Source organism: Acipenser ruthenus, chromosome 17, assembly GCF_902713425.1.
Source record: "Acipenser ruthenus chromosome 17, fAciRut3.2 maternal haplotype, whole genome shotgun sequence".
In the NCBI taxonomy this organism is placed as follows: domain Eukaryota; kingdom Metazoa; phylum Chordata; class Actinopteri; order Acipenseriformes; family Acipenseridae; genus Acipenser; species Acipenser ruthenus.
In genome coordinates, this window is record NC_081205.1 from 33,724,522 (window position 1) to 33,750,312 (window position 25,791).

Genomic DNA, 25,791 nt, shown 5'->3' on the forward strand with positions numbered 1-25,791 from the left:
GGACTGAATTAAACTGCACCATTGCACCAGCTGGTTACTGCAGCGGCACGAAGGCATGGCACATCACGACTTGCAGAAATATGAGGGCCAGTTTAACAGCAGTTGGGTGTTGGCTGGGATGTATGTCACTGGATATACAGGGCGTTCATTTCCGTTTCATTTGCAGCACTTAACTGACTATGGAAAAAAAAAAGTAAAGAAATATTCACTATGAAATGGACTGGCTTAGACTGTATACTTACTGTACTGTACAAACACTGAGGCCAACGCCTGCATTTCGTAACAGTTAAAACACTTAGGCAAAACTCAAACCTTTCACCACTTGGCACACTTTTAACCCTTTGCGGTCCATTGTCGGACCTGGTCCGACATTGCAATTATTCCTATCAGGTCCATTGTCAGACCCTGTCCGACATCATCAAAAAAACGCAAAAAACGTGTTTCTAGTCGTTTTTTTCTCCGGAAAAAGCCGAGAAAACCAGTCAATGGCCGAGTGGGAACGACAGGAGCCGAGACAAGCCTATAAAAAAAAAATTAAAAAAATAAAGGCGTATCTCATGAATAGTCATACATGGCCCTGGCATTACATAGGGGCGGTCATAAGGAAACAAGCTGGCTGTTATTGAATCAGCGCACAGAGGCTATCACGGACATTTGCAGAGCTTTTTTGAGATGTTATAGTAATAAAATAATGACTTGGACTGCGTTATTGAGGAGTTTGGTAATAAAACGAGTGATCAGGAGATGATCGATTGGTATGTACGACTATTATTATTATTATTTATTTCTTAGCATATGTGAAAGCAATAGCGAACGAAAAAGTGGGGCAGGGCTGGAGATGCCTAGTGTGTGCTTTGTTGATATGCAGGGCCTTTTAAACCCGTTTGACTGTGGAAAAAAATACTTTTAAACAGCGCGTCTAAAATTAACTGCGCATGTGAAAATAAATTGCGCCTGACGCGCACTTAATAAAATGGACTGCAAAGGGTTAAGCCCAAGCTATTTACCTCCCTGCTGGGGCTGCAGTGGCCCTGCTGCTGGTTCACATGGCTTGACCAGCCAGAGCAGGGGGCGGGTCCAGCCAGCTGGAACAGTAAACAAACACTCAGGGTCATCAGCTGATCTGCTAGCTGATCAGCCCAACAGAAGGCTTCCAGGGGCCCCACCCCCTTCCCTGTGTCACTACAGGACGCCTGCACAGCACAGGCCAAAGTAATCAATGACAGATGGGTCACTGACCCTCAGTGGGCTTGTGGCTCCATAGAGGACAATGGACACACTTCAGCCTCAGGGTGAAAGGTTGCTGTTTCTGAAGCTTATGCGCACTGCTGTTTAAAGGGGTGGGAGGGATGATGGTTTGGGAAGTGGATTCTCATCTGATGCATTATCACAGAAAGGACCCTCTGTGCTCAATGAAAACGCGCTTGTAGGAAAATGGCTGCTGTCCCTTTAATCCACTCGCTCTCCTGCTGCTTGTGCAGTCGGTGCCTGTGCTGGTTCAGGAGCTCAAAGCCCTCAGTGTAACTGCCGAGTGAGTGTGGGGGCGCACGCACGCACACTCACACACTGGGGGAGGGGGGAGGCAGCATGCCATTTAACCCTGATCCACACACAACCCATTCAAGCATGGATTACAAATGAATAGAGAGGGTGGGGGGCTCGGTGAATTAAGATGCAAAATCTCCCCCAACAGCTGTCCTGTATGTCTCCCTCTCCTGATCCCCACCAACACACACACACTTACATGAGCAAAGACATGAAACAAGCAATTCTACAAACTCATGCAAATCAGCAAGCCCTCAATAGAAGATGCATGCAGACCCAGGCTTGCACAGCTCACTGGTCTCTGCCAGAGCAAGTTTTAAGGGTGGTAACTGGAAGACACAATGAGGTTAGCTCCTTTTATAAGGTGGTATACTGGCTGATGGGAGCACAGGATACAGCTACACTTTCACACAGCAAGGATATTACTCTTGATTGTCAATCTACCACCAGACACTTCAATACAGCCATTAACCCTCATAGCAACACATGTAGAATCATGCGACTGGCTCAATTAAAATGGCAAGGAAGGTAAAGTCTAAATACTCGAAGGCAGTAAACAATCCCAGACAATTAGAAGCAAGTCGGGCTAAATCTTGGTTCCACAGCCCAGGATTGTTATTCAGGCCTATTTATTTATTTTTAACCAGTCAGGATCTTTGGTACGCTGGTGCCACACACACACACAGACTGACGAAACAGCCAGAACACACACACACACACAACCCGGCTTCGATTCAGGAGGGACATACAATTGATGTGCATTTCTCTTAATGGCTGGTGAACAAAAGCAGCCGGGTATGGAAAGTGCAGTGAGGGTGCAGCGAGACCAAGGCACGGGCACAGAAAGCTGTCACACCACGTTCTCCAAGATGACGCAGAGTCTGGGCTAAATGAAAACTATTCATCGTTCTAACACAGGAGGGCCAGCACCCCTACATGCAAGGCAGGCGGCAGAAACAACTCAAGCCTGCTGCCTGTCCTTCCAAACCGCTCCCTGGGTTACATACCTGATATCTGCACAATCCTGTTCCGAGAAGCAATGGGAAGGACTGAGACGCTTCAGACAGAATGACACGAGTGGATTGAAGCGATTAACAGGCACTGATGAGACAGCAACACCCCTCACCATTCACACTCGCTGTGTGCTAGAAGAGACGTTCCATATTAACCTCTGTTCCTCTCGCCAATTCAGTCCAGTCGCGTTTCCTCAGCGCTGCATCACACCCCCAGAATACCAGGTGCCAGACTCAGGGATCAATCTCTACCCAACACGCCTAACGACCAGCACAGGCTGTCCCAGCGTCACTCCTCACCATCCAAGTGCCACCTCATTGGCATTGCAGCCCAGACGTGACGAGAGCAGCCTTCTGCACTGCAGCCCGGCCTCTCACACCTGCAGGCAGGAGCAGCGAGAATGAACGCCATCCCACTGGACCCCTCCCAGTCACAGGGCGAGAATGAACTCCATCCCACTGGACCCCTCCCAGTCACAGGGTGAGAATGAACTCCATCCCACTGGACCTCTCCCAGTCACAGGGCGAGAATGAACGCCATCCCACTGGACCCCTCCCAGTCACAGGACGAGAATGAACTCCATCCCACTGGACTCCTCCCAGTCACAGGGCGAGAATGAACGCCATCCCACTGGACCCCTCCCAGTCACAGGGCGAGAATGAACTCCATCCCACTGGACCTCTCCCAGTCACAGGACGAGAATGAACTCCATCCCACTGGACTCCTCCCAGTCACAGGGCGAGAATGAACTCCATCCCACTGGACCTCTCCCAGTCACAGGGCGAGAATGAACGCCATCCCACTGGACCCCTCCCAGTCACAGGGCGAGAATGAACTCCATCCCACTGGACCCCTCCCAGTCACAGGGCGAGAATGAACGCCATCCCACTGGACCTCTCCCAGTCACAGGGCGAGAATGAACGCCATCCCACTGGACTCCTCCCAGTCACAGGACGAGAATGAACTCCATCCCACTGGACCCCTCCCAGTCACAGGACGAGAATGAACGCCATCCCACTGGACCCCTCCCAGTCACAGGGCGAGAATGAACGCCATCCCACTGGACTCCTCCCAGTCACAGGGCGAGAATGAACTCCATCCCACTGGACTCCTCCCAGTCACAGGACGAGAATGAACGCCATCCCACTGGACCCCTCCCAGTCACAGGACGAGAATGAACTCCATCCCACTGGACCCCTCCCAGTCACAGGGCGAGAATGAACGCCATCCCACTGGACCCCTCCCAGTCACAGGACGAGAATGAACGCCATCCCACTGGACCCCTCCCAGTCACAGGACGAGAATGAACGCCATCCCACTGGACCCCTCCCAGTCACAGGACGAGAATGAACTCCATCCCACTGGACCCCTCCCAGTCACAGGGCGAGAATGAACTCCATCCCACTGGACTCCTCCCAGTCACAGGGCGAGAATGAACTCCATCCCACTGGACCCCTCCCAGTCACAGGGCGAGAATGAACGCCATCCCACTGGACTCCTCCCAGTCACAGGACGAGAATGAACTCCATCCCACTGGACTCCTCCCAGTCACAGGACGAGAATGAACTCCATCCCACTGGACCCCTCCCAGTCACAGGGCGAGAATGAACGCCATCCCACTGGACCCCTCCCAGTCACAGGGCGAGAATGAACGCCATCCCACTGGACTCCTCCCAGTCACAGGACGAGAATGAACGCCATCCCACTGGACCCCTCCCAGTCACAGGACGAGAATGAACTCCATCCCACTGGACCCCTCCCAGTCACAGGGCGAGAATGAACTCCATCCCACTGGACCCCTCCCAGTCACAGGGCGAGAATGAACGCCATCCCACTGGACCCCTCCCAGTCACAGGGCGAGAATGAACGCCATCCCACTGGACTCCTCCCAGTCACAGGACGAGAATGAACTCCATCCCACTGGACCCCTCCCAGTCACAGGGCGAGAATGAACGCCATCCCACTGGACCCCTCCCAGTCACAGGACGAGAATGAACTCCATCCCACTGGACCCCTCCCAGTCACAGGACGAGAATGAACTCCATCCCACTGGACCCCTCCCAGTCACAGGACGAGAATGAACTCCATCCCACTGGACCCCTCCCAGTCACAGGACGAGAATGAACTCCATCCCACTGGACCCCTCCCAGTCACAGGGCGAGAATGAACGCCATCCCACTGGACCCCTCCCAGTCACAGGACGAGAATGAACGCCATCCCACTGGACCTCTCCCAGTCACAGGGCGAGAATGAACTCCATCCCACTGGACTCCTCCCAGTCACAGGACGAGAATGAACTCCATCCCACTGGACTCCTCCCAGTCACAGGACGAGAATGAACTCCATCCCACTGGACTCCTCCCAGTCACAGGGCGAGAATGAACGCCATCCCACTGGACTCCTCCCAGTCACAGGACGAGAATGAACTCCATCCCACTGGACTCCTCCCAGTCACAGGACGAGAATGAACTCCATCCCACTGGACTCCTCCCAGTCACAGGGTAAGAATGAACGCCATCCCACTGGACCCCTCCCAGTCACAGGGCGAGAATGAACTCCATCCCACTGGACCCCTCCCAGTCACAGGGCGAGAATGAACTCCATCCCACTGGACCCCTCCCAGTCACAGGGCGAGAATGAACTCCATCCCACTGGACTCCTCCCAGTCACAGGGCGAGAATGAACGCCATCCCACTGGACTCCTCCCAGTCACAGGGCGAGAATGAACGCCATCCCACTGGACTCCTCCCAGTCACAGGGCGAGAATGAACTCCATCCCACTGGACCCCTCCCAGTCACAGGGCAACACGGACTAACGGGCTTTATTACGTTACTGTAACACAGGCCAGGGGTTCAACCAAGATGGCTGTCATTAAAACAGTTAAACTTGACAGAGGCGTCGCACCAAAAAAATGAACATCCTTGCCAGGGCAGAGCAGCAGTTCCACTTTGAAACACAAACCGAACACAGCACATTACTATACACAACGCAGCCAGAAATGAAGTACGAATGCATCAGGTGCAGCTGACAGCAGCACTGCATGACGGAATCTCGTCCATCCCCCCCAACACACACAGCCAGACAGACTTACACACAAGCCGAATTTCTGCCTAAGATTTGAGACTAGGCTATGACTGCTGATCCACTCCCACCACTATACCTTTCTTAATATTCATTTTAGTTCCAGCCCTGTCCCACCCCACTACTGTACAATGGTTTTACTTATTTAAAACACATTCATATGTAGCACCACACATGAGGGACAAGAGAGAATTATAAAAAAAAACAAAAAACTTACCCCGTCAATTACTCCACAACCTGATGCATGCTCGACTACAAAGCCCACAGCGCTGCAGCTGTTGAAGGGTATTCACTGCATGTGAATGCACCCTGCCCTGGAAAATGCCACAGGAGATCTGTGTGCCTCTTCAGGCTCAGAGCATTGCCCAAACATGGCCAGGCCCTACTGTAGTACAGTAAGCAAGCGAGGGGCTGGAGGAGCAGGAGCAGCCCTCCCTCCTCCCTGGCTGGCTGAGAGAAGGGTGCACACGTGGAAGGAAGGCACGGATATCAGATCGCAGGCTCTCTGCTGCACTGCAGAGGCAAGAGCAGAAACCACAAACCACACCCACCAGCATCAGAGAGCAGAGACTCTTTTAGAGCACTCCTGCACACAGACATGCCTGCACACACAGCTGTCCGCAGGTTGAGTTTTCCTAGATCGGGGGGCTGGTTTCTAAGCGCTGCACTGTACTTTTGGAGTGGTGGTGATGGTGCTGTGCAAACATTAAGGGTAAGATTGTCAGGCTGCTGGACAGAGCAGACTATAACCCATATTATCCAGTCACAGATCATTAAGTACACCACCAGGTGAATGCGCTCTTCAGCATCGATTTGTTTTTCTGCAGTAGAGCCGCCTGATGGTTTACAAGCAGTTCAGCCAGGAACTGCCCAACCCGATCAAAGCCTCAATTTCAGGCCAACAGCACTTTCCCAGGAGAACACATGCAGGTGCTACACCTTCACAACGCCGGATTATCAAAGTAACACTGTCAACATTCACTTTCTCCTCTCAAAAGACTCAAAGCCACCCATCTGAAAACTGCACAAGAGCCTGCAATCTCGCACTAAATCTGGAAGACTACTTCATACCACGGTTAGGTTAGTTACACTGTCATTCCAAGACTATGCAGGCATGATGCATCACTGAAACACCAGGACCTTGCCATTTAAAGAACGTCTTAAGCATCTGAAATCCAAGACTGTTCAAGTAGGTTATGCCTTCTATCAGCTATACTCAAAGGCCTATGTCACACACAAGTGATCCAATTCACGCATGAATGTGCAAATACCGACACTCAGTTAAATCACCAGGTAGTGCACACAGTGCATGTGATCCAACTGCTGTAACCTGTTATGAGGTGTACTGCCATGAAATACCAAACGGAGTGTGCACACAACAGTAAACAAGGTAACTGAACACTGACAGCTGTCATGTTCAAACAGGCCAGTATGAGTCCACCATCACATCTCATTGCAACACAACTACATTCCTTCAGACACGGTTTAGTTACTGCTTTTAGGCACTGAAGAGTCTAGACGTTTTACCAACTGGGAGAACTCACAATAAGCTTGGCTGGCTGCTCCACATCAAGACAGGGATGGAAATAAGACTCCTATTGCAAAGCAGCTTGATCCATTCCTGCCAGCTTCATTAGGCACAGTGTATAGGGATCAAGCTTGGGTGTGTTATTAAACTCCTAGTAAAACCAGGAATGGCTCAAAGTGCTCTGCAATGGGAGACTTATTCCCATCCCAGAGGCACTGTACTATCAAGCATGGCATTATTCCAATATTCCCTCAACAGGTTGATGAGCTAGGAGCTTATCCACTGCCTCTACACAGGAATGCTTGGTCTCCACAATCCTCTGCTCTACTGCACAAAGACAACCGAATCCAGTCAGGTACCCAAGAGGAGGGTCCCGAAATCTACAATCCCTACTGCTTGTGTTTCTATACCCTGCAAATCTACAATCCCTGCTTCTAGTGTTTCTACACCCTGCAAATCTACAATCCCTATTGCTAGTGTGTATATACCCTGCAAATCTACAATCCCTATTGCTAGTGTGTATATACCCTGCAAATCTACAATCCCTGCTTCTAGTGTTTCTACACCCTGCAAATCTACAATCCCTACTGCTAGTATGTATATACCCTGCAAATCTACAATCCCTATTGCTAGTATGTATATACCCTGCAAATCTACAATCCCTACTGCTAGTGTGTATATACCCTGCAAATCTACAATCCCTATTGCTAGTGTGTATATACCCTGCAAATCTACAATCCCTGCTTCTAGTGTTTCTACACCCTGCAAATCTACAATCCCTACTGCTAGTATGTATATACCCTGCAAATCTACAATCCCTATTGCTAGTGTGTATATACCCTGCAAATCTACAATCCCTATTGCTAGTGTGTATATACCCTGCAAATCTACAATCCCTATTGCTAGTGTGTATATACCCTGCAAATCTACAATCCCTATTGCTAGTGTGTATATACCCTGCAAATCTACAATCCCTGCTTCTAGTGTTTCTACACCCTGCAAATCTACAATCCCTACTGCTAGTGTGTATATACCCTGCAAATCTACAATCCCTACTGCTAGTGTGTATATACCCTGCAAATCTACAATCCCTATTGCTAGTGTGTATATACCCTGCAAATCTACAATCCCTATTGCTAGTATGTATATACCCTGCAAATCTACAATCCCTATTGCTAGTGTGTATATACCCTGCAAATCTACAATCCCTATTGCTAGTGTGTATATACCCTGCAAATCTACAATCCCTATTGCTAGTGTGTATATACCCTGCAAATCTACAATCCCTATTGCTAGTGTGTATATACCCTGCAAATCTACAATCCCTACTGCTGGCAGCACCTGGGATGAGGCTGTGATCCAGGTAGCAGCAGAGGCAGCAGCTTTCTAGACAGGAAAGTGTTCACAGAATGACTCCTGTGTAGAGTACGAAGAAATCCCCAAGCATGAACTGCTTGAAATTACACCAAGCCAACTGAATTACAATGCAAGGCTGCATCTCCCACCACACCAACAAATACAATACTAGTGCATGATCCTGTCGAAATATTATTATTATTATTTATTTCTTAGCAGACGCCCTTATCCAGGGCGACTTACAAATGTTACAAGATATCACATTATTTTTTACACATTTTTTTTTTTTACATACAATTACCCATTTATACAGTTGGGTTTTTACTGGAGCAATCTAGGTAAAGTACCTTGCTCAAGGGTACAACAGCAGTGTCCCCCATCTGGGATTGAAACCAGGACCCTCTGGTCAAGAGTCCAGAGCCCTAACCACTACTCCACACTGCTGCCCGAAATAAAAGTACCATATCCACGTGTTTGAAGCAAAATAAATAAATAAATAGTATGGAGGATGACTCGGGTAAACAGATACATCTCACCGGTCTACAGTGGTTTTTACACCGCGATGCACGCAGATCTAGGCGGCTCGCAGTATTGAGCAATCTGCACCATGCTTGCTTCAGATCCCAGAGCTCCGGCACACCACGTGGTTCCTGCTCAGCGGGTGCGCACCCGGCTTCTGTCCCCGGCTCGCTGTCTCAGACACGTGTCATTCAAACCACCATTAATCCTAACACATTAAAACCACAAACGCAACAACCGCCACCAGTGAAATAAAGCACGTTACAGCACGGATTCGCCTCGGATTTGTTTTTTTCTTTAATGGATAGAGATTTCTCCTTGCGCTCGCTGAGGCCTCCATTACGTACGAGTACCATGCAACGTGTCATTCTACACCAGGACTTGGGCAGAAAGGTGACTTAAACAAATACTTAAGTATGCCGACACGGGTTAACTGCTAAATGGCTGATTCTGCAGTATCCACAATACACGTTTCGTTCTATTTTTTATTTTGTGGATACAAAAATGTATTTCACAGCAACGGTGTGTTTAATTTTACAACATGTGCGATTTTGAAACAATCGATGGCAAGTTAACATTCTGGAGTTTGTGCTCAATAATGGTCAAATTCTGTCCGATTACTAAGAGTAATATAATCGGGGCTGTGTACGCACATGTCAGTCCAAGGGCACGTCACTGCTTTCTAGAAAACCAACTTAAAAACAAGGCCTGCTGAATTATTTATTTTTCTAAACTGCATTTTTAAAACTTCACCTATACAATGAAGATCCACTTATGAAAGCAAGTCGTTTACTTCTTAATATAACGTATCATTACAGCAGGGGAAGTGACGACGGTTCGTGAATATGATGACTCGAGATTTATGAGGAGTAACCTTTCACACTATTACTAGCAAGTTAGCAACAGTGACAAATCATTCTCGTAATGTTGAAACACTGTGTGTGTGATATATATATATAAACGAAATACCACCGCAGCTGTAAAAACAGGGCTTGCAAAACTAGACAAGCTTCCACCTATAACGAGAAAAAATTCAAATAAAATTACAACTGTCTTGATATCAGATTTGATCCGGAAATCTAACTCGATAAACAAATACCAAAACCTTTCTGTGTTTATTTAAAGGGGCCACTAGAGATACACAAACTGTGTTCGAGACACTAGAAAACTGGTCAAACCTCCACCAAATTCAGTTCCGATGTTTTCAATGAAGGGATCCAAACCAAAAACACAAGTCAGAACTTTTTGTAAATAGTATTTGAAAACGTGCTATTAATTAACATGGATGTGTAGAAGACTAGCTTGTTCTGAATTTTATTTGACAGATTATAATCCCCCTTTATACGTACATGCTGTCAGGGGATTTAGCAGTGTGTCTGTCGACCAAAGCAAAACAATGACATACCGTTACAAAGCAAAGAAATATGAATTTAAAAGATATAGTACTGGGAGGGGGAGGGCGCCATGTCATAAAGCGAGCTTAATACACAAATACAACAACTCCAACTATTTCTGTTACAGGTCCTTCAGCTTTCTTAAATTACACAGCTGTACCGTCAGGGTAGCATGCACTTAAACTACGGGCTGTTCACTAATGACAGACTCGGATTACTCCGTGTTAACGGCGATTTCATATAACCGAAGCAGACTCCTTACATACCCACGGCATGTGTTTGAAATATACGTGTCAAAACTGAAGGAGTTGAAAATAAAAACATTGACTGTTTAAAATAATAAATAGACAAAATAAAACGGTAAAAAAAAGCATATGGAAACTCGGTCCTTGCTGACTTTAGTACTACTAACCCTGACCCTGCCAGCGCCATACTTTCAGAACCAAATTCAAAACGTTTTCATGTCTTAAATAAGAGGAAACTTGACATTGAAGCACCTGTTAAATGCGTCTCGCCTGGCGCACTTACTCACACAGCAACCTGTACACCGAGCCACGAGTTAACAGAAATAAGCAGCAACAAAATACTTCAACCCTCAACAAAGAGGGCCTGGATGGTAAGGGGGCCTAGCACCCTCCATCTGTTTCAACCTGGCTTTACACCGATCATGGGTTTAAAACAACACTTAAAATCATCACAACGCAGCCGAAACAATCCATTTGTTTAAACGTAAATATTTTCCCTCGGCTCCGTAAAGTTGCTACAAACTAACCGCAAATACAGCCTCTTTTTTTTTTTTTTTTTTTTTAAAGCATGGGGCCTACTAAACTATGATCTCTGGTCTCACTCGCTGTGCCACCGAAACCAGCTTGCGCAATGATACGAGTCACACGCCGACACAAGAAGAAACAGCTTCATTACACAGCGTTATCCAAAATATATTTTGATAACATTACAACAATAATACTAATATATCGGCCACGATAATACCTGCGCATGGCATTTCTTACTCCACGCCTTCTTATGGGAAACACAACGCGAATTAAAAACGCAGGACCGGGGCTGCATTCGAAAAAGGCAAAAATACTTATTTTAACCGATCAATAAAACACCTCGCAGTAAAGGGGGAAGAAACAGAGCACAGTTTGCATCTAGCTCAACATATTAACATGCATTCAAATAAATCTTACCGGGAATACAAAACACAACATCGCCAAAAACTTACAATGTCACACCGTTCATGTAAAATTAATAAAAGCAGGAGTTCCTTACCAAAAAAAATGAAAGAGAAGGCGTAGAAAGGGAGAGGAGAGGGCTCGCACACAAAGGACCGCTTTTCTTCAGTTTCTTTAAATGCACTTTTTGCGTGTTACAATTCCTTCTGTACTCAAATCCGGGGAGAGGGTGTCCTATCCCTGGGTGGGTGATGGTGGAGAGTAGTGTGTGTGTGATTTTTAAATCCCTAGAAACATACAAAAAAGAAGAAATGAAACATAACAATACAGCGCTGGGAATCTCTTATAAACAGTGCCTTTGCCCCCCGTGCGAGCCGGCGAGCTCGATCTCCATGTTTAAAGTGCGGATGGAGACGGATTAGCAGCGAGCTTTCCACGGGGTTCAGTTTTTAGCAGAGAATGAAGCAGGGAGCCATTGCGTTACCTTTCTCTCCTTCAGTCCGCAGAGCCGGACGGAGCCTAACGTAACCCGCGCGGCGTTTCCGGGATAATCACAATGGGGATGCCTTCACCTTCGTCACGTGATGGGTGAAAAATCTGACGTATCCGCGTCGATCACAATGTGAGTTCCGGGTGAGGTTTCCTCACCCCCGTCATGTGATGCAGGAGCACGCGAACGACCCAGAAGTTATGCCAGTCCATGAAGTCAGTCGTTTATCCGAGCTCGCCCTCTGCTTTGAGGATAACTCGGAGACTCCCCGGCCACGGGACGCGTGCCTCCGACTGCACAGCGCAGTGTCATAGTTGCACGTAGTTGTTTGTTAGTTTTTTTTTTTTACTGTTTGTAAAGGTGTCGGTTAAAATGTTAGTCTAATGAACTACACGTTTATTCTCACACGTCAACTCTCGTTTTGAACTGTTTTGGCCTCAGTTTCATCAGTCATACTCCCAAAGAAAGGAACTGACAATGCTCGGGTTTATTTTTTCTATAAACTACTGACAACATTTCTCCCAAATTCCAAATAAAAATATTGTCATTTAGAGCATTTATTTGCAGAAAATGACAACTGGTCAAAATAACAAAAAAGATGCAGTGTTGTCAGACCTCGAATAATGCAAAGAAAATAAGTTCATATTCATTTTTAAACAACACAATACTAATGTTTTAACTTAGGAAGAGTTCAGAAATCAATATTTGGTGAAATAACCCTGATTTTTAAGCACAACTTTCATGCGTCTTGGCATGCTCTCCACCAGTCTTTCACATTGATGTTGGGTGACTTTATGCCACTCCTGGCGCAAAAATTCAAGCAGCTCGGCTTTGTTTGATGGCTTGTGACCATCCATCTTCCTCTTGATCACATTCCAGAGGTTTTCAATGGGGTTCAGGTCTGGAGATTGGGCTGGCCATGACAGGGTCTTGATCTGGTGGTCCTCCATCCACACCTTGATTGACCTGGCTGTGTGGCATGAAGCATTGCCCTGCTGGAAAAACCAATCTTCAGAGTTGGGGAACATTGTCAGAGCAGAAGGAAGCAAGTTTTCTTCCAGGACAACCTTGTACTTGGCTTGATTCATGCGTCCTTCACAAAGACAAATCTGCCCGATTCCAGCCTTGCTGAAGCACCCCCAGATGAGTCAAATTTTCAGCTTTGCCCAACACCTGGTCGTCTAATGGTTAGACGGAGACCTGGAGAGGCCTACAAGTCACAGTGTCTCGCACCCACTGTGAAATGCGGTGGAGGACCGGTGGTGATCTGGGGGTGCTTCAGCAAGGCTGGAATCGGGCAGCTTTGGCATGAATCAAGCCAAGTACAAGGTTGTCCTGGAAGAAAACTTGCTTCCTTCTGCTCTGACAATGTTCCCCAACTTGGAGGATTGGTTTTTCCAGCAGGACAATGCTCCATGCCACACAGCCAGGTCAATCAAGGTGTGGATGGAGGACCACCAGATCAAGACCCTGTCATGGCCAGCCCAATCTCCAGACCTGAACCCCATTGAAAACCTCTGGAATGTGATCAATAGGAAGATGGATGGTCACAAGCCATCAAACAAAGCCGAGCTGCTTGAATTTTTGCGCCAGGAGTGGCATAAAGTCACCCAACATCAATGTGAAAGACTGGTGGAGAGCATGCCAAGACGCATGAAAGCTGTGCTTGAAAATCAGGGTTATTCCACCAAATATTGATTTCTGAACTCTTCCTAAGTTAAAACATTAGTATTGTGTTGTTTAAAAATGAATATGAACTTATTTTCTTTGCATTATTCGAGGTCTGACAACACTGCATCTTTTTTGTTATTTTGACCAGTTGTCATTTTCTGCAAATAAATGCTCTAAATGACAATATTTTTATTTGGAATTTGGGAGAAATGTTGTCAGTAGTTTATAGAATAAAACAAAAATGTTCATTTTACCCAAACACATACCTATAAATAGTAAAACCAGAGAAACTGATAATTTTGCAGTGGTCTCAGTTTTTACCAGAGCTGTATATATTACACACACACACACAGTATGGATTGGGTGAGCTTTGAATTGTGCACATATATATATATATATATATACTGGGACACCGGGCAACCCCTGTGGACCAGAAATAACTTTATTTAATAACCTTGTACAGTACTGTAACAAAAACAAAAAACTCATATATATATTTCATGCCCTTATTACAAAAAACAAATAACAAAGCCACCTTCAGCAACAGTCACGTTTTCTTTTGGCTTCTTCTAATTTTTTTTTGTTTTGTTTTTTTGCATGTGGTAGCACATTGCTTGTTTTTTGTTGGTTGCGGAGAGAACGGTGTTGTTATGCCCTGAATGGGAAGGCAGAGAGTTCACACACTGTAAAAGCTGTGTTGGGGAGGGGCTCAGGCGTCGTAGTTGGGGTTCTTGCGCAGGATGACGAACCCCTCCAGGATGGGCGTGACAGGCAGGTACTCCTCTGTGGCGAGCTCCGCCCGCTCTCCGTGCGCCAGCAACACCGGCGTGGTGTGGGTCTGGAATCCTGTGATGGCCTTGGGTTTACCAGCCTGGCCCACAACATCTACAGCCTACAAGGAGGGAAGGAGCACGGACAGTGAATCACTTCAACAGTCTTCTCTCAGCCAAAGCAGGAAGAGTCGCGAGCATTGCACTGTCTTCAACACACTACAATAAAGCCATACCATTTTCATTGCAGGTGTGCGACTTAACAATTCTAGTTGTGTAAATAAAACAAGAAATAAAATATACGTATATATATATATATATATATATATATATATAATTCTAAGTCTCCCTGGATGAGGGCGTCTGCTAAGAAATAAATAAATAATAATAATAATAATATATTTTAAATCAGATAATCTTCTGCTGTAGGGTTACTTTCTCCCTGGCGTTTTGGAGTGATATTCACCATTTCACTTAAGCACTGATTTTCATATTTTATTGCCGGAGTCTACAGTGCTGGATTGTTAAACAATACTACATAAGGTGTGGCATCCTGGTCTGATATTAAAAAAAATAAATGAATACATGATTTAATCCAGTAAAAAAGTCCATGAACAGAGTGTTGAATAACAGCTACAGAATCATCAATAGCTTCAGTGTTTTGACTGGAGTCCCCCTCACCTGTCCCACTCTCACAGACACCGGCAGGGGCCGCAGCTCCTCATCGAATGTGACTAGCATGCGGGGCTGCATAGCTGCCACCAGTCCGTACAGGACGTAGTGCGACTTTCCAAGGATTACTGAGAAAAAACAAAGAGGAGACACAAGTCATTAAATCAACCCACAAACTCCCCTTACACACAGCAGTACTGGGACAGATTAAAAACATGTTTAAAAAGGCTTTTAATGAGCAACCAATCCCACACGTGCAGTGGTACCCTATAGATGTGGTCATGTACAGGCTGGTTACAAAGCCTCACTCAACGAAAGCACTCACTGTTCTTGACGTCGAGGAAGGAGACGAGGGCAGTAAGCAGTCCGGCTACAGCTACCTGGCTCATCAGCTGCCTGTCGCTGTGGTAGGGGCAGAGTGTCAGCGTTCCCTTCCCCAGGTGCGTCAGACCCTGCAAACCAACACAAACACACAGAGCATGATCACAAAACACACCCTGCAAACCAACACAAACACACAGAGCCTGATCACAAAACAAGCATGACACACACCCTTCAAATGGAGGACACAAGCCAGGTTAAAACCAATTCAAGTCCTCTACTCTCAGGGGTTTATACAGATACAGGTCCATGAATGCAGGATCACAAACTTTACACCATGTTAGACATGATGTGCACACCGGTGCCTCTCTATGTAACCTCATCTCTAGAGTCCAGTAAACCGGGCTCCCTGCCTGCATTTCATGAGCCTATGACAGAAGGTGTGGTAGGGGCTCACCTGTGCCAGCCGAACCATGAAGAGGTTATTGGGGTCCTTGGCGTGATACTGTGCTAACTGTCTCAGCATGGCTGCCAGACGGGCATTGTTTGTTCCTGCAAATGAAAAACACAGGACTGTTACTTATATTTATACTTTTTTTTTTCCTGTAACAATAAAACTACAGTAATCACGTTTATTATTGTTTTTAGAGGTGTACTACCTTGCATATAAACACATACTTTGAAATTTGGGGGCTCAGCAGGAACCCATTATTCTATGCAATTAAACCAGTAAATTCAGAGATTTTCCTGCAGCTCTGCTTAGCTTCTGAGAAGCAATTACAAGTGATTTGATTCCTCCCTTTGTGCAAATAGCACACACTGAAGCAGATCTGGTTCAGGAAGTGTTTTTTGCTGGACTCACCGCTGCCCACCATGCCCATGGCGAAGATGGAGTTGTAGGAGACTTCGGGGTCAGCATCGTGAGAGAACTTGCTGAGTGTGTCCAGGATGTTGAGGCGCGGGTTCGAGACGGAGATGAGAGCGAGCGCCAGGGGGACGGCTCTGCGAAGGGTGGGCTCTCCGTACCGCAGCTGAACAGGCAGGGAGAGAAGGGAGTGAGGAACCTGGGGCAACACAACCTCTGTGTGTGTGTGTGTGTTTCAGGAACTGTATAGCTATAGATCAGTGGTGCACAACTCAGGTCATGGAGGGACGGTGTCTCTCCTGATTTTTGTTCTAACCATACCCTAAATTAGTTAATTGGACCAATTAAGCTTCTAATAACGTGCAATAAAGTACTTTAGGGTGCAGTTGGAATAAAAACCTGCAGGGACATCGGTCCTCCAGGACCGAGTTGTGCACCACTGCTATAGAGTACCAGTGTAAAAACTATGCATATAGAAGTTCATTAAAAAAAAAAAAAAAACACCTCTGTTATTGAGAGATAACAGCCCCCAAAAACACAATGTCCTGTATGGGGAGGGGAGTTACAGTTAATTAAGCAGGGTAGGAGGTACTTTTTCACCAGGATTCAGCCAGGACTGTCATTCTTTCAATGGTCTTCAGTGTGCAATTAAAAATCAAACCAACTGATGCATTAGCATAACTTCCTGCAGAGCCTGAGGTCTCCCATTGCAGCTCTGCTTTGCTTCTGGGAACTAATTATAGGAGAAGCGAATGATTCCTCCCTTTGTTCAAATACCAGACACACTGAAACAGACCTGGTAAAGGAAGAGATAAATACAGATGTGCTGCGGCACAAAACGATTATCACTCTGCCCGAGCACAAACACTAGACATGTAAGGAGTAAGGAAACACTGACCAGGTGCCCGAACGTTCGCAGAGCCATCTCCGCTCCGATTTCCTCACCCATTGCAATCAGAGCGATGCCCAACACTGCAACACCCTATGGGAGAGACAGAGGGGGCAGACAAGGATAGCAATCATTCAGCTACCATCAATTAGACTCATTCTCTTTCCTCGCTGCAGCTGCTTCTCATCAGATTACAGTACTTCAATGGCTGCTGGTATTATTAGCAGTAGTAGTTTCATAATTAAGGGCTATAGTCTAGCAAGCCCGGCTGTACCTGGTGGGAGCCCATGTCTGCAGAGCTCTCCTTTTTCTCTTTGTCTTTCTTGTCCTTTTTGTCCTTGTCGTCCTCCTTCTCCTTGGCTTCGTAGTGCTCGCTGCAGATGTGGAGCAGCTGCTGGACCTTCAGCACGTTGCCTGAACCTGAGGATGGATGGATAGATAGATAGATAGATAGATAGATAGATAGATAGGATAGATAGATAGAGAGAGAGAGAGAGAGATAGAGAGATAGAGAGATAGAGAGATAGAGAGATACACACACACACACACACACACACACACACACACACACACACACAGGGGTCAGCAAGGACTGGAGCTCCCAGCATGGGCACTACCAGGGAAGTGCCAGACAATGCACAGCAATTTCCATTCAAATAATTCTATACACCAGCCTGAGAGACGACACAAGCATATTCTTCAGGTGAGAAGTGGAAACTGAAAACTAAGAACATTTCTCACCAAGACCCAAATAACAATTGTTCATATTTTGTATGCAATATTATTCACACTTTACTCTATTTTGACTGAAAACCTCCTCTGCTTAGTACAGAACAGTATGGAAGTAGAGGTACTGACCTGCGTAGGCACAGATATCCACCAGTGTGTTGGCAAAGCTGCGGAAGGGTTCTGGGACCACCTGCAGCGCAGCCAGCGTGGTTTCAATCGCCTCTCCTTTACCTGAAAAAGAAGATCCAAGAGCCACAGTCACCCACAGCACCAACCGCCACTACTGTACAGCTCCTCCTTTAAGAACGACACTGAGTGGACTTTCACATTGCCCAAACCAGCTAGAAGACTTCAAGCCAAACACACACAGCAACCTCTAGTCAACTGTTACCTGTGTTTCAGTTTGTATGTCATAAATAACACAGAAGCTCTGCAGCATATAATATCACAAATGTTTCGTGGTTTTCACATTCGATCACCCCTAACCAGGCAAACAGGAAGATACACAGATTTGAAACGCAACAGTGCACCTGGCCATGTGTTGATGAATTGGTATGTCAGCGTGTTTTGTTCACGCTAGTGCAAGCACACTGTGCCAGAGTGCGTGCAGTCTCTCCTTACCCAGGTGGTTGAGGCCCAGTCCGAGAGGAAGCCACCTGGCGTAGGTGTCCTTCAGCTCCTGCTCAGATTTCTCCATGAGGGTCTGTACGATGGTGGAGGTGACGTCCCCGTTACAGGAACCCACGGCGATCATACCACAGGCCAGCGCAGTCACGCCAACCACCTAGAGGGAGCAGGAGGAGGACAAGGGGAGAGACAACGTTAACCAGCCAGTGTCCAAGAGGACATGCTCCTAGAGGGAGAGCAGGAGGAGGACAAGGGGAGAGACAACATTAACCAGCCGGTGTCCAAGAGGACATGCTGCTAGAGGGAGAGAAGGAGGAGGACAAGAGGAGAGACAACATTAACCAGCCGGTGTCCAAGAGGACATGCGCTCCACACAACAAAACTCCAAAGATGCCCGGCTGGAATGGCAAATAGTTTCAAGAGGCAGGAATGTAGTAACCAGTGAGTAACAGACAGCTTTACCATGTCCAGAGACATGTAAAACCAGGATTGGATCAAACTGCTACGCAATGGGAATCTTATTTCCATCCCTGCTCAGATAGATGCAAAAGCAGCGATTTGGACACTGAATGCAAGCCTGTGCTTACTTACCTCCATGCTGGATTTGGAGTCTCCCATCACTGGCAGCAGCAGAGACAAGACGTCCTCTCGATTGGACCCTGCATAGGCCAGTCCCAGTCTGGAGACAGAGACAGAATCAAAGTTAGCACAGCTTAAAAACGACTTGAACGTGACATACTAATGGCTAAACTGTATTAAACCAAGTGTATAAATTAGTTAAATAAAAGCCAGTTTAACAATACGTACCACATGCATATGTGTTCTAATATATCAATGCTAAATGCGTGTTCAAGTCTTTATTTTGGTGCTTATTTGTGTCAGTCTAAACACACATTACAGTAAGCAAACGGGAACTCCCCCAGGCTGCAGGTCCATTAAGAAAGAGACTTGATATATTCTTTTTGCCCCTTACCCAAAGATAGAACCGATCCTCATGACATTGCTGTTGTGCAGCACGTAGTCTGAGAGCAGTGCCAGAGCCGGGTCACACTCGTTCCTCACTCCAGAGTTCACAATCCCGCAGGCCAGCAGAGCACCAGACTGTAGAGAGAGAGACAGTGAGATTCATGAAACTGCAATATATCACCCACTGCTGCGAGCCCTGCATGAAAATCAACACTTTTTGAATCAAGGTAATAAAACACTTTTTACATAGGTAATGAAACAACATTTTGAGCAAGGCACCTAATTGAACTGGGCCCTCACTGTCTGCCACAGTTAACCTGCCTCACCTTGATGTAGTCCTCTGATGAATACAGGTACTTGTCTATCTGTGTCAGCCCTCCGTCAACATCCCAGAGCAGGATCATTCCCAGTGAAGCTGCGGCACTCAGCATCCCTGCAATACAGGAACACAGCACCACACCAGTAAATCAGCAGCAGGCATCCGGACTCGCACACAAAACACAAAAACATTTACATACGTGAACACTAAGTGAGAGAGGGAGAGGGCAGCCATCCTAAATTCCAAAGCAGCTGACAAGGACAAAGTTTGTCTTTAAAATATATTTTGCTCTGCGACTTAAAAATAAGTGTGTGTGTGTATATATATATATATATATATATATATATATATATATATATATTATATGGAACCGATATCCTTATAGAAGCTTTAAAAGAACTACCAAACAAGAAAAACAAAGTGAAATGTACTTGATGTTCGGCACGTCTCACTAAAAGCCCTATAGACATCAGCGTCATGATTTCACAGTCCTAGGGTTGCACAACTACACCCACAGGAAAGGCACACACTGGCACTCCTGTGCCTGTCTCACCGTGATCTTTGTTCTTGTAGAGCCACTTGTTCCCATCGTCTGTCAGCAGCTTGTCCTGCCCGAAGGCTGCGTTCACAAAGCCATTGACGAAGGAGGAGGCCAGGTTCATCCGGGCAGAGTCCACCTGAGTTCCACTCCCCCCGAACCCTGCAGAGACAGAGACAGGGTCAGGGGACACGGCACTACTAGTGGGGCACCAACCAACTATCCACTGGGGAGTTACTCGTTACTTTCTAATGCAGCAGATTGTGCTCTTGGTTGTAGCTTTATTGTAGTACCAATTTAAAATTTCTGGTTTAAATCTTTAAACTAAACTGATGTCATACAGACTGCACAACTAAGCACAGGTAAAGTAATGAGGTTTTTTTTCTGAAGAACCAAAGAGCTGAAGTCTGACTTACTGTTGTTTTCTAAATGTGTTTTGTAGATGTCATCTGGCACTTTGGGCTCCATGATATCCAACTGAAAAGAGAAGACCAACATTTAACATGATAATGCAAAGAACACCACCTTTAACAAACAACTGACTAACTGATCACAGGACTGAGAATTATCAGCACAAACCTGGAGAAGCCTTTTGGTTTTTAATCTTCAAATTTCTATCAGAAGACATTGTGTAGCCCCTCCCCCTCCCCCCTAGATGCTTTCATTTATGGGCTCAAGTGTGTCTCTGCTGTCTGTTGCTAGTTTAGTTACATCAGTAACCTTCGTGGCGGAGTGTCCCGCCTCTCTATATATATGTGCACTGTATTATTATTTGTATTATTATTATTTGCTGCGCGGACGAAAGCCAACGCCATTATTTGTTATTGTTTTGTGTTTTGTTTATAAAACCTTGTGAGGATGCGTGACTGATCAGCTACTGATTATTTAACTAGCTGACAGTCACGCATCCTTATTAAACTCGTGCAGATATGGCCAAGGGGTAATAAGATAATTAATAACTAGATTAACTCCTTGGCTGGAATATAAAAGCCTGCAGCTGTCTTTGTTCAGGGTGAAGAATGCTCGAGAGAGCTAAGAGGAGGAGTGTAAAACAATACTGCGAGTATAAGAAAGGCGATTGCTACCAACTGAGACCTTTAGGTACTCGTTCTGGTTTAAAGATTACTTGTTTGTTCTGTTTGTTTGGCCAACGTGCCCTTTTGTTTTGTGTTTGTTTAACCCTTTGCGGTCCATTGTCGGACTGGGTCCGACATTGCAATTATTCCTCACAGGTCCTTTGTCGGACTGGGTCCGACATCATTATAGCAACGTAATAAACGGGTGTTTAGTCGTTTTTTCTCCGGAAAAAGCCGAGAAAACCATTCAATTGCCGAGTGGTAGCGACAGGAGCCGAGACAAGTCGGGGGGAAAAAAAAAAAAAAAAAAAAGGCGTATTTCATGAATAGTCATACATGGTATCAGGTATCAGATAATGGGCGTCCATAATAAACAAGCTGGCTAAGTGCGTCAGCGCACTGAGACTATCATGGACATTTGCAGAGCTTTTTTCAGATGTTATAGTAATAGAATAATGACTTGGATCGCATTATTGAGGAGATTGGTGATAAAACGAGTGATCTGGAGATGATCGATCGGTATGTACGACTATTATTATTATTATTATTTATTTCTTACACAGCTGAACGCTATAGCAAACAAAAGGCTGGGGAGGGGCTGGAGATGCCTAGTGTGTGCTTTGTTGATATGCAGGGCCATTTAAACCCGTTTGACTGTGAAAAAAAATACTTTTAAACAGCGCGTATAAAATTAACTGCGCGTGTGAAAATTAATTAGACCTGGCGTGCCTGACGCGCGATTAATAAATGGACCGCAAAGGGTTAAATCTTTTGTTTTTGTTATTTAATAAACGCGCTGAGCGCCGTTGCGCTTCAGTTTTGCCCTGCCATTCCTTGTGTTGAGTCTGTTTCTGGTCTGACTTCACCCCTGCAAAGCCATCCTGTTCACACCTTCCTTTAATTTTAATTTTTTTTTAAAAAACAAGCGCCAATTAAAGTCAGTTGGCATAAAAGATAAATCGGTCCTTTAGTTGCAGGGAATCAGTGTGGTCTAGTCAGGTGGTTAGTGTATCTTGTACACTTTCTTTGTATTCAGTAGGACAGCAGACACACCTCTCTAGCCAGGGCAAGGAAGTTGCTGTTGAGCTGGACATTGGACATGATTTCCGTCAGGTCCTCGTAGTCCTCCACATCCTCACTGAGCTCCAGGAACACACCGTGCCGGCCCAGCATGTACGCCATCTGCTTCTGAGTAACTCTGGAGAACGCAGCAGGGGAGGAGCGATAGCAGACTTAGAATTTTTTTTTTTTTCTTAACGTGCAGTCTGCAGAAATCTGACAACACCACAGGCTCTGAAAACGCAACAGACAACCCTTGAGCTCACTCACATTTCCTTACAGGAGGTGAAGATGTTCTCCACCAGCTCCATATCATTCAGCATCAACGCCAGCCGCAGCGCCTCTGGATAGCGGCTAAACTTGCGGAAGATATTCAGGGCGCATTTCAGCAGGGCAGAGTTCTCTGGCTCCGGGACATAGCTCACACAGCTGAGAGGGCAGGAGGGAGGCAAGCAGGCACGTAAACAAACAGGGTTTCAGCTTTCATTTCCAATGTAGACTGGATTCAGTATTTATATACAGCTTTACAGTATGGCAGCAGTGTGGAGTAGTGGTTAGGGCTCTGGACTATTGACCAGAGAGTCGTGGGTTCAATCCCCAGTGGGGGACACTGCTGCTGTACCCTTGAGCAAGGTTCTTTACCTAGATTGCTCCAGTAAAAACCCAACTGTATAAATGTGATATCTTGTAAAAAAAAAAGAAAAAAAAAGAAAAAAATGTAAGTCGCCCTGGATAAGGGCGTCTAAGAAAATAAATGCTAATAAATAAATAATAATAATAACGTTCTTTGTTACAGTGGTTTACAATTCATCACAAGTCTACAGAATTAAAAACCAAGTGTTTTACTGAATTAAACGTTCAGTAAAACACTTTGCTGTTCACCCACCCCCTGCCTTGTCCCTGGATAATGAGCGCAGTATTACCTTGTGAGGTACAGGCAGACCTTGGAGTAGGCGTTCTCGTCGATGTAGAGCTCCAGCATGTCCAGCCTCTCGATCTCCATGAGCAGGTCGCAGGCCTCGTGCTCCGCGTTGTGCCCCATGTTGTACGGGACGATCTCGTTCACCAGCTTGAGCAGAGTGTCCTGCTGGTTCTTATCACTCTCATCAACCTCCTGCCACTCCTTCGCCACCTCCCCGGCCAGGTGCCTGCAAGTACGAGCCAATTTAGAACCGGGCGTACGCATAGATTCATTGAAACCGATTATAAAGCCTGAACAACTATCTATTCCTAAGCTAAATGAACCTGCTGCTTTAGCAGAAGTCTCTATCAAACGTTGGCATGCATACTGCTATGAAATGTGTAACTGTGTGCTGTTTGAGTTGCTCAACCTTTGCCCCTCCCCAAGCCCCAGACCGTGTTCCCTACCTGACGTATTCATGTCCCCACGAAGCCAGCTCCTCCTGGGATCCCAACAGCCTGTACTTCAGACACTCCCTGTCCCCGCTCATCGTCATGGCCAGCACAGACACGACGTCTGCACAGAAATGCTGCAGAAAGAGAACAATAATTACTACATACATCCATACACAACTGTCTGGAACAGATATATTCCTTTGTCTCACTGAGCTTTAACTTGAGCCATTCAAAAACCTGGAAGTACAACAAATCCAGTTTTAAAAACATTAAAAACCTGCTTGTGCTTAGAGAGCCTTCGAATGCACTGCACTGCAAGGAGGACAGGCTGAAGTTCTGCATGCCCAGCACAGCCTCACCTTGTTGTCTCCAGAGGCCATTCCCTCGTAGATCTCCTTCAGCTTGGCGTAGTGTGGCCGCAGGAACTTGAGTGGCTTGGGGACGGAGGTCATGGAGGTGGTGGAGGAGCGGATCAGCCGGCGGAGCTCCTCCAGAGCAGGGCGGTACAGAGAGCTGTCCTCCTCCTGGAGGAACACAAACAAGGGGTGAGCACCGGGACACTGTGGCCTTTACCCTTGTGTGTAACTGGGAATGCTTCTCATCACAAGCTACAAACTGACAACTGGTTTCAGTTTTATTGATCTCAGATCATATATAAGCTTGTTGCATCTCTCTTCCTGAACAAGTCGGGAGAAAGTTAAATTTGAAAATTTAACAAGAGAAAATCAGAACAAATTTTCAAAGGCTTTAGTGGTAAGTAGAGGGAACCTATTTCTATAAATAAAAAGATTATCCACTCACAGTACTGAAGTCAGGCCCCAAGTATTGCTTTATCTTATTACTGGACATGCATTGTTCGTATGCATTTCATGTGAACATATGGATATGGAAACATGCATACTATTACACAGGACCCAGATTAAAATCCACCTGGAGGCTCGATGAATCCATACTTACACCGAGTCTCTCCACCATCATCTCCAGCTCCTCCTGAAGCTGTTTATCCTCTTCAGACTGGAAGAACACAACACAGTTAAAATAGTCCTACAAGCACATACAAATAGGGTCCCCCTTTTCACCTAGTCCGCTAAAATACTGAGTGTTTTCATCAGATCCCTAAATAATAAACATCTTCAGATTTGTTCATAAACATTTTTTTTTAAATTTAATAGTTAAATGTAACCACACATAAATTATATAAATAGCGTCGAACATTAACGTGTATAAGTCAACAGCAGTCAGGTCCCCGGGCTGGCTAGTCTAAAAAAATATATCGTTGGTCTAACCATCCCTTCTGAGCCCAACACTGAAGTTCATGTAAACAGCTACATGCATATCACTCATTTCCAGGCACGGTTTCTACCTGATACGCCACTTAGGATAATACATGTGTGTGGTCAATACTAGAGCTACCAATAGCGGTTTTTAGAAGACATGCATCTGACTTTAAATAATATGATAGCATAGTAACGTTTAGTTACCGTACCAGTGTGTTATTTTTACTTAATAACAAACATCTTATTTGTTTCTTTAAAATACTAAGTAAAAACAACAATGTTCATGACTAATTCTCTTAACGTCCTTACTGTAGTTCATATCCGTGTCATCCATGTATGTTTGGTTTGAATGCTCGGCCAGACTATACATCGCCTGTCGCAATTCACTTTTATAACAGCGGTATCTCTTTAGCTCCCGTGGGTCAGTGTATGAGAGAAACACACGAACAGTTACATTGTTCTGCACAGTTTAGTTAGCCCGGCCTGCGCCTCCACCACCATGTTGTCAGCGGCAGTGACTCAGTATAATGTGAAGCCTGTTCACCCAAACTCC

At 45.9% G+C, this 25,791-nt stretch overlaps 2 protein-coding genes across 10 annotated transcripts in view; both read right to left on the reverse strand.

Moving 5' to 3' along the window:
* LOC117422894 (eukaryotic translation initiation factor 4 gamma 1-like) overlaps positions 1–12,180 on the reverse strand; it is a 46,853-nt gene extending 34,673 nt beyond the window's left edge. For 8 of the 9 annotated variants that reach the window (XM_058990463.1, XM_058990462.1, XM_058990461.1 and 5 more), the window contains exon 1: positions 11,711–12,091. The gene's annotated coding sequence lies outside the window, so the exon portion shown is untranslated. The other variant, XM_058990454.1, reaches the window with a different exon arrangement.
* A 2,018-nt stretch (positions 12,181–14,198) lies between these two features.
* LOC117422938 (26S proteasome non-ATPase regulatory subunit 2) overlaps positions 14,199–25,791 on the reverse strand; it is an 11,874-nt gene continuing 281 nt past the window's right edge. Inside the window, exons 2-21 of the mRNA XM_034038185.3 lie at positions 24,919–24,975; positions 24,321–24,485; positions 23,974–24,095; positions 23,529–23,753; positions 22,876–23,034; positions 22,600–22,744; positions 20,887–20,947; positions 20,486–20,632; positions 19,940–20,046; positions 19,621–19,748; positions 19,239–19,326; positions 18,642–18,804; positions 18,150–18,251; positions 17,566–17,711; positions 17,301–17,384; positions 16,400–16,568; positions 15,995–16,089; positions 15,542–15,668; positions 15,226–15,344; positions 14,199–14,666 (exon numbers count right to left, since the gene is read on the reverse strand). Of these exons, the coding sequence (XP_033894076.3) occupies positions 14,484–14,666; positions 15,226–15,344; positions 15,542–15,668; positions 15,995–16,089; positions 16,400–16,568; positions 17,301–17,384; positions 17,566–17,711; positions 18,150–18,251; positions 18,642–18,804; positions 19,239–19,326; positions 19,621–19,748; positions 19,940–20,046; positions 20,486–20,632; positions 20,887–20,947; positions 22,600–22,744; positions 22,876–23,034; positions 23,529–23,753; positions 23,974–24,095; positions 24,321–24,485; positions 24,919–24,975 (2,592 nt within the window). The 3' untranslated portion in view covers positions 14,199–14,483. The remainder of the gene's footprint in view (positions 14,667–15,225; positions 15,345–15,541; positions 15,669–15,994; positions 16,090–16,399; positions 16,569–17,300; positions 17,385–17,565; positions 17,712–18,149; positions 18,252–18,641; positions 18,805–19,238; positions 19,327–19,620; positions 19,749–19,939; positions 20,047–20,485; positions 20,633–20,886; positions 20,948–22,599; positions 22,745–22,875; positions 23,035–23,528; positions 23,754–23,973; positions 24,096–24,320; positions 24,486–24,918; positions 24,976–25,791) is intronic.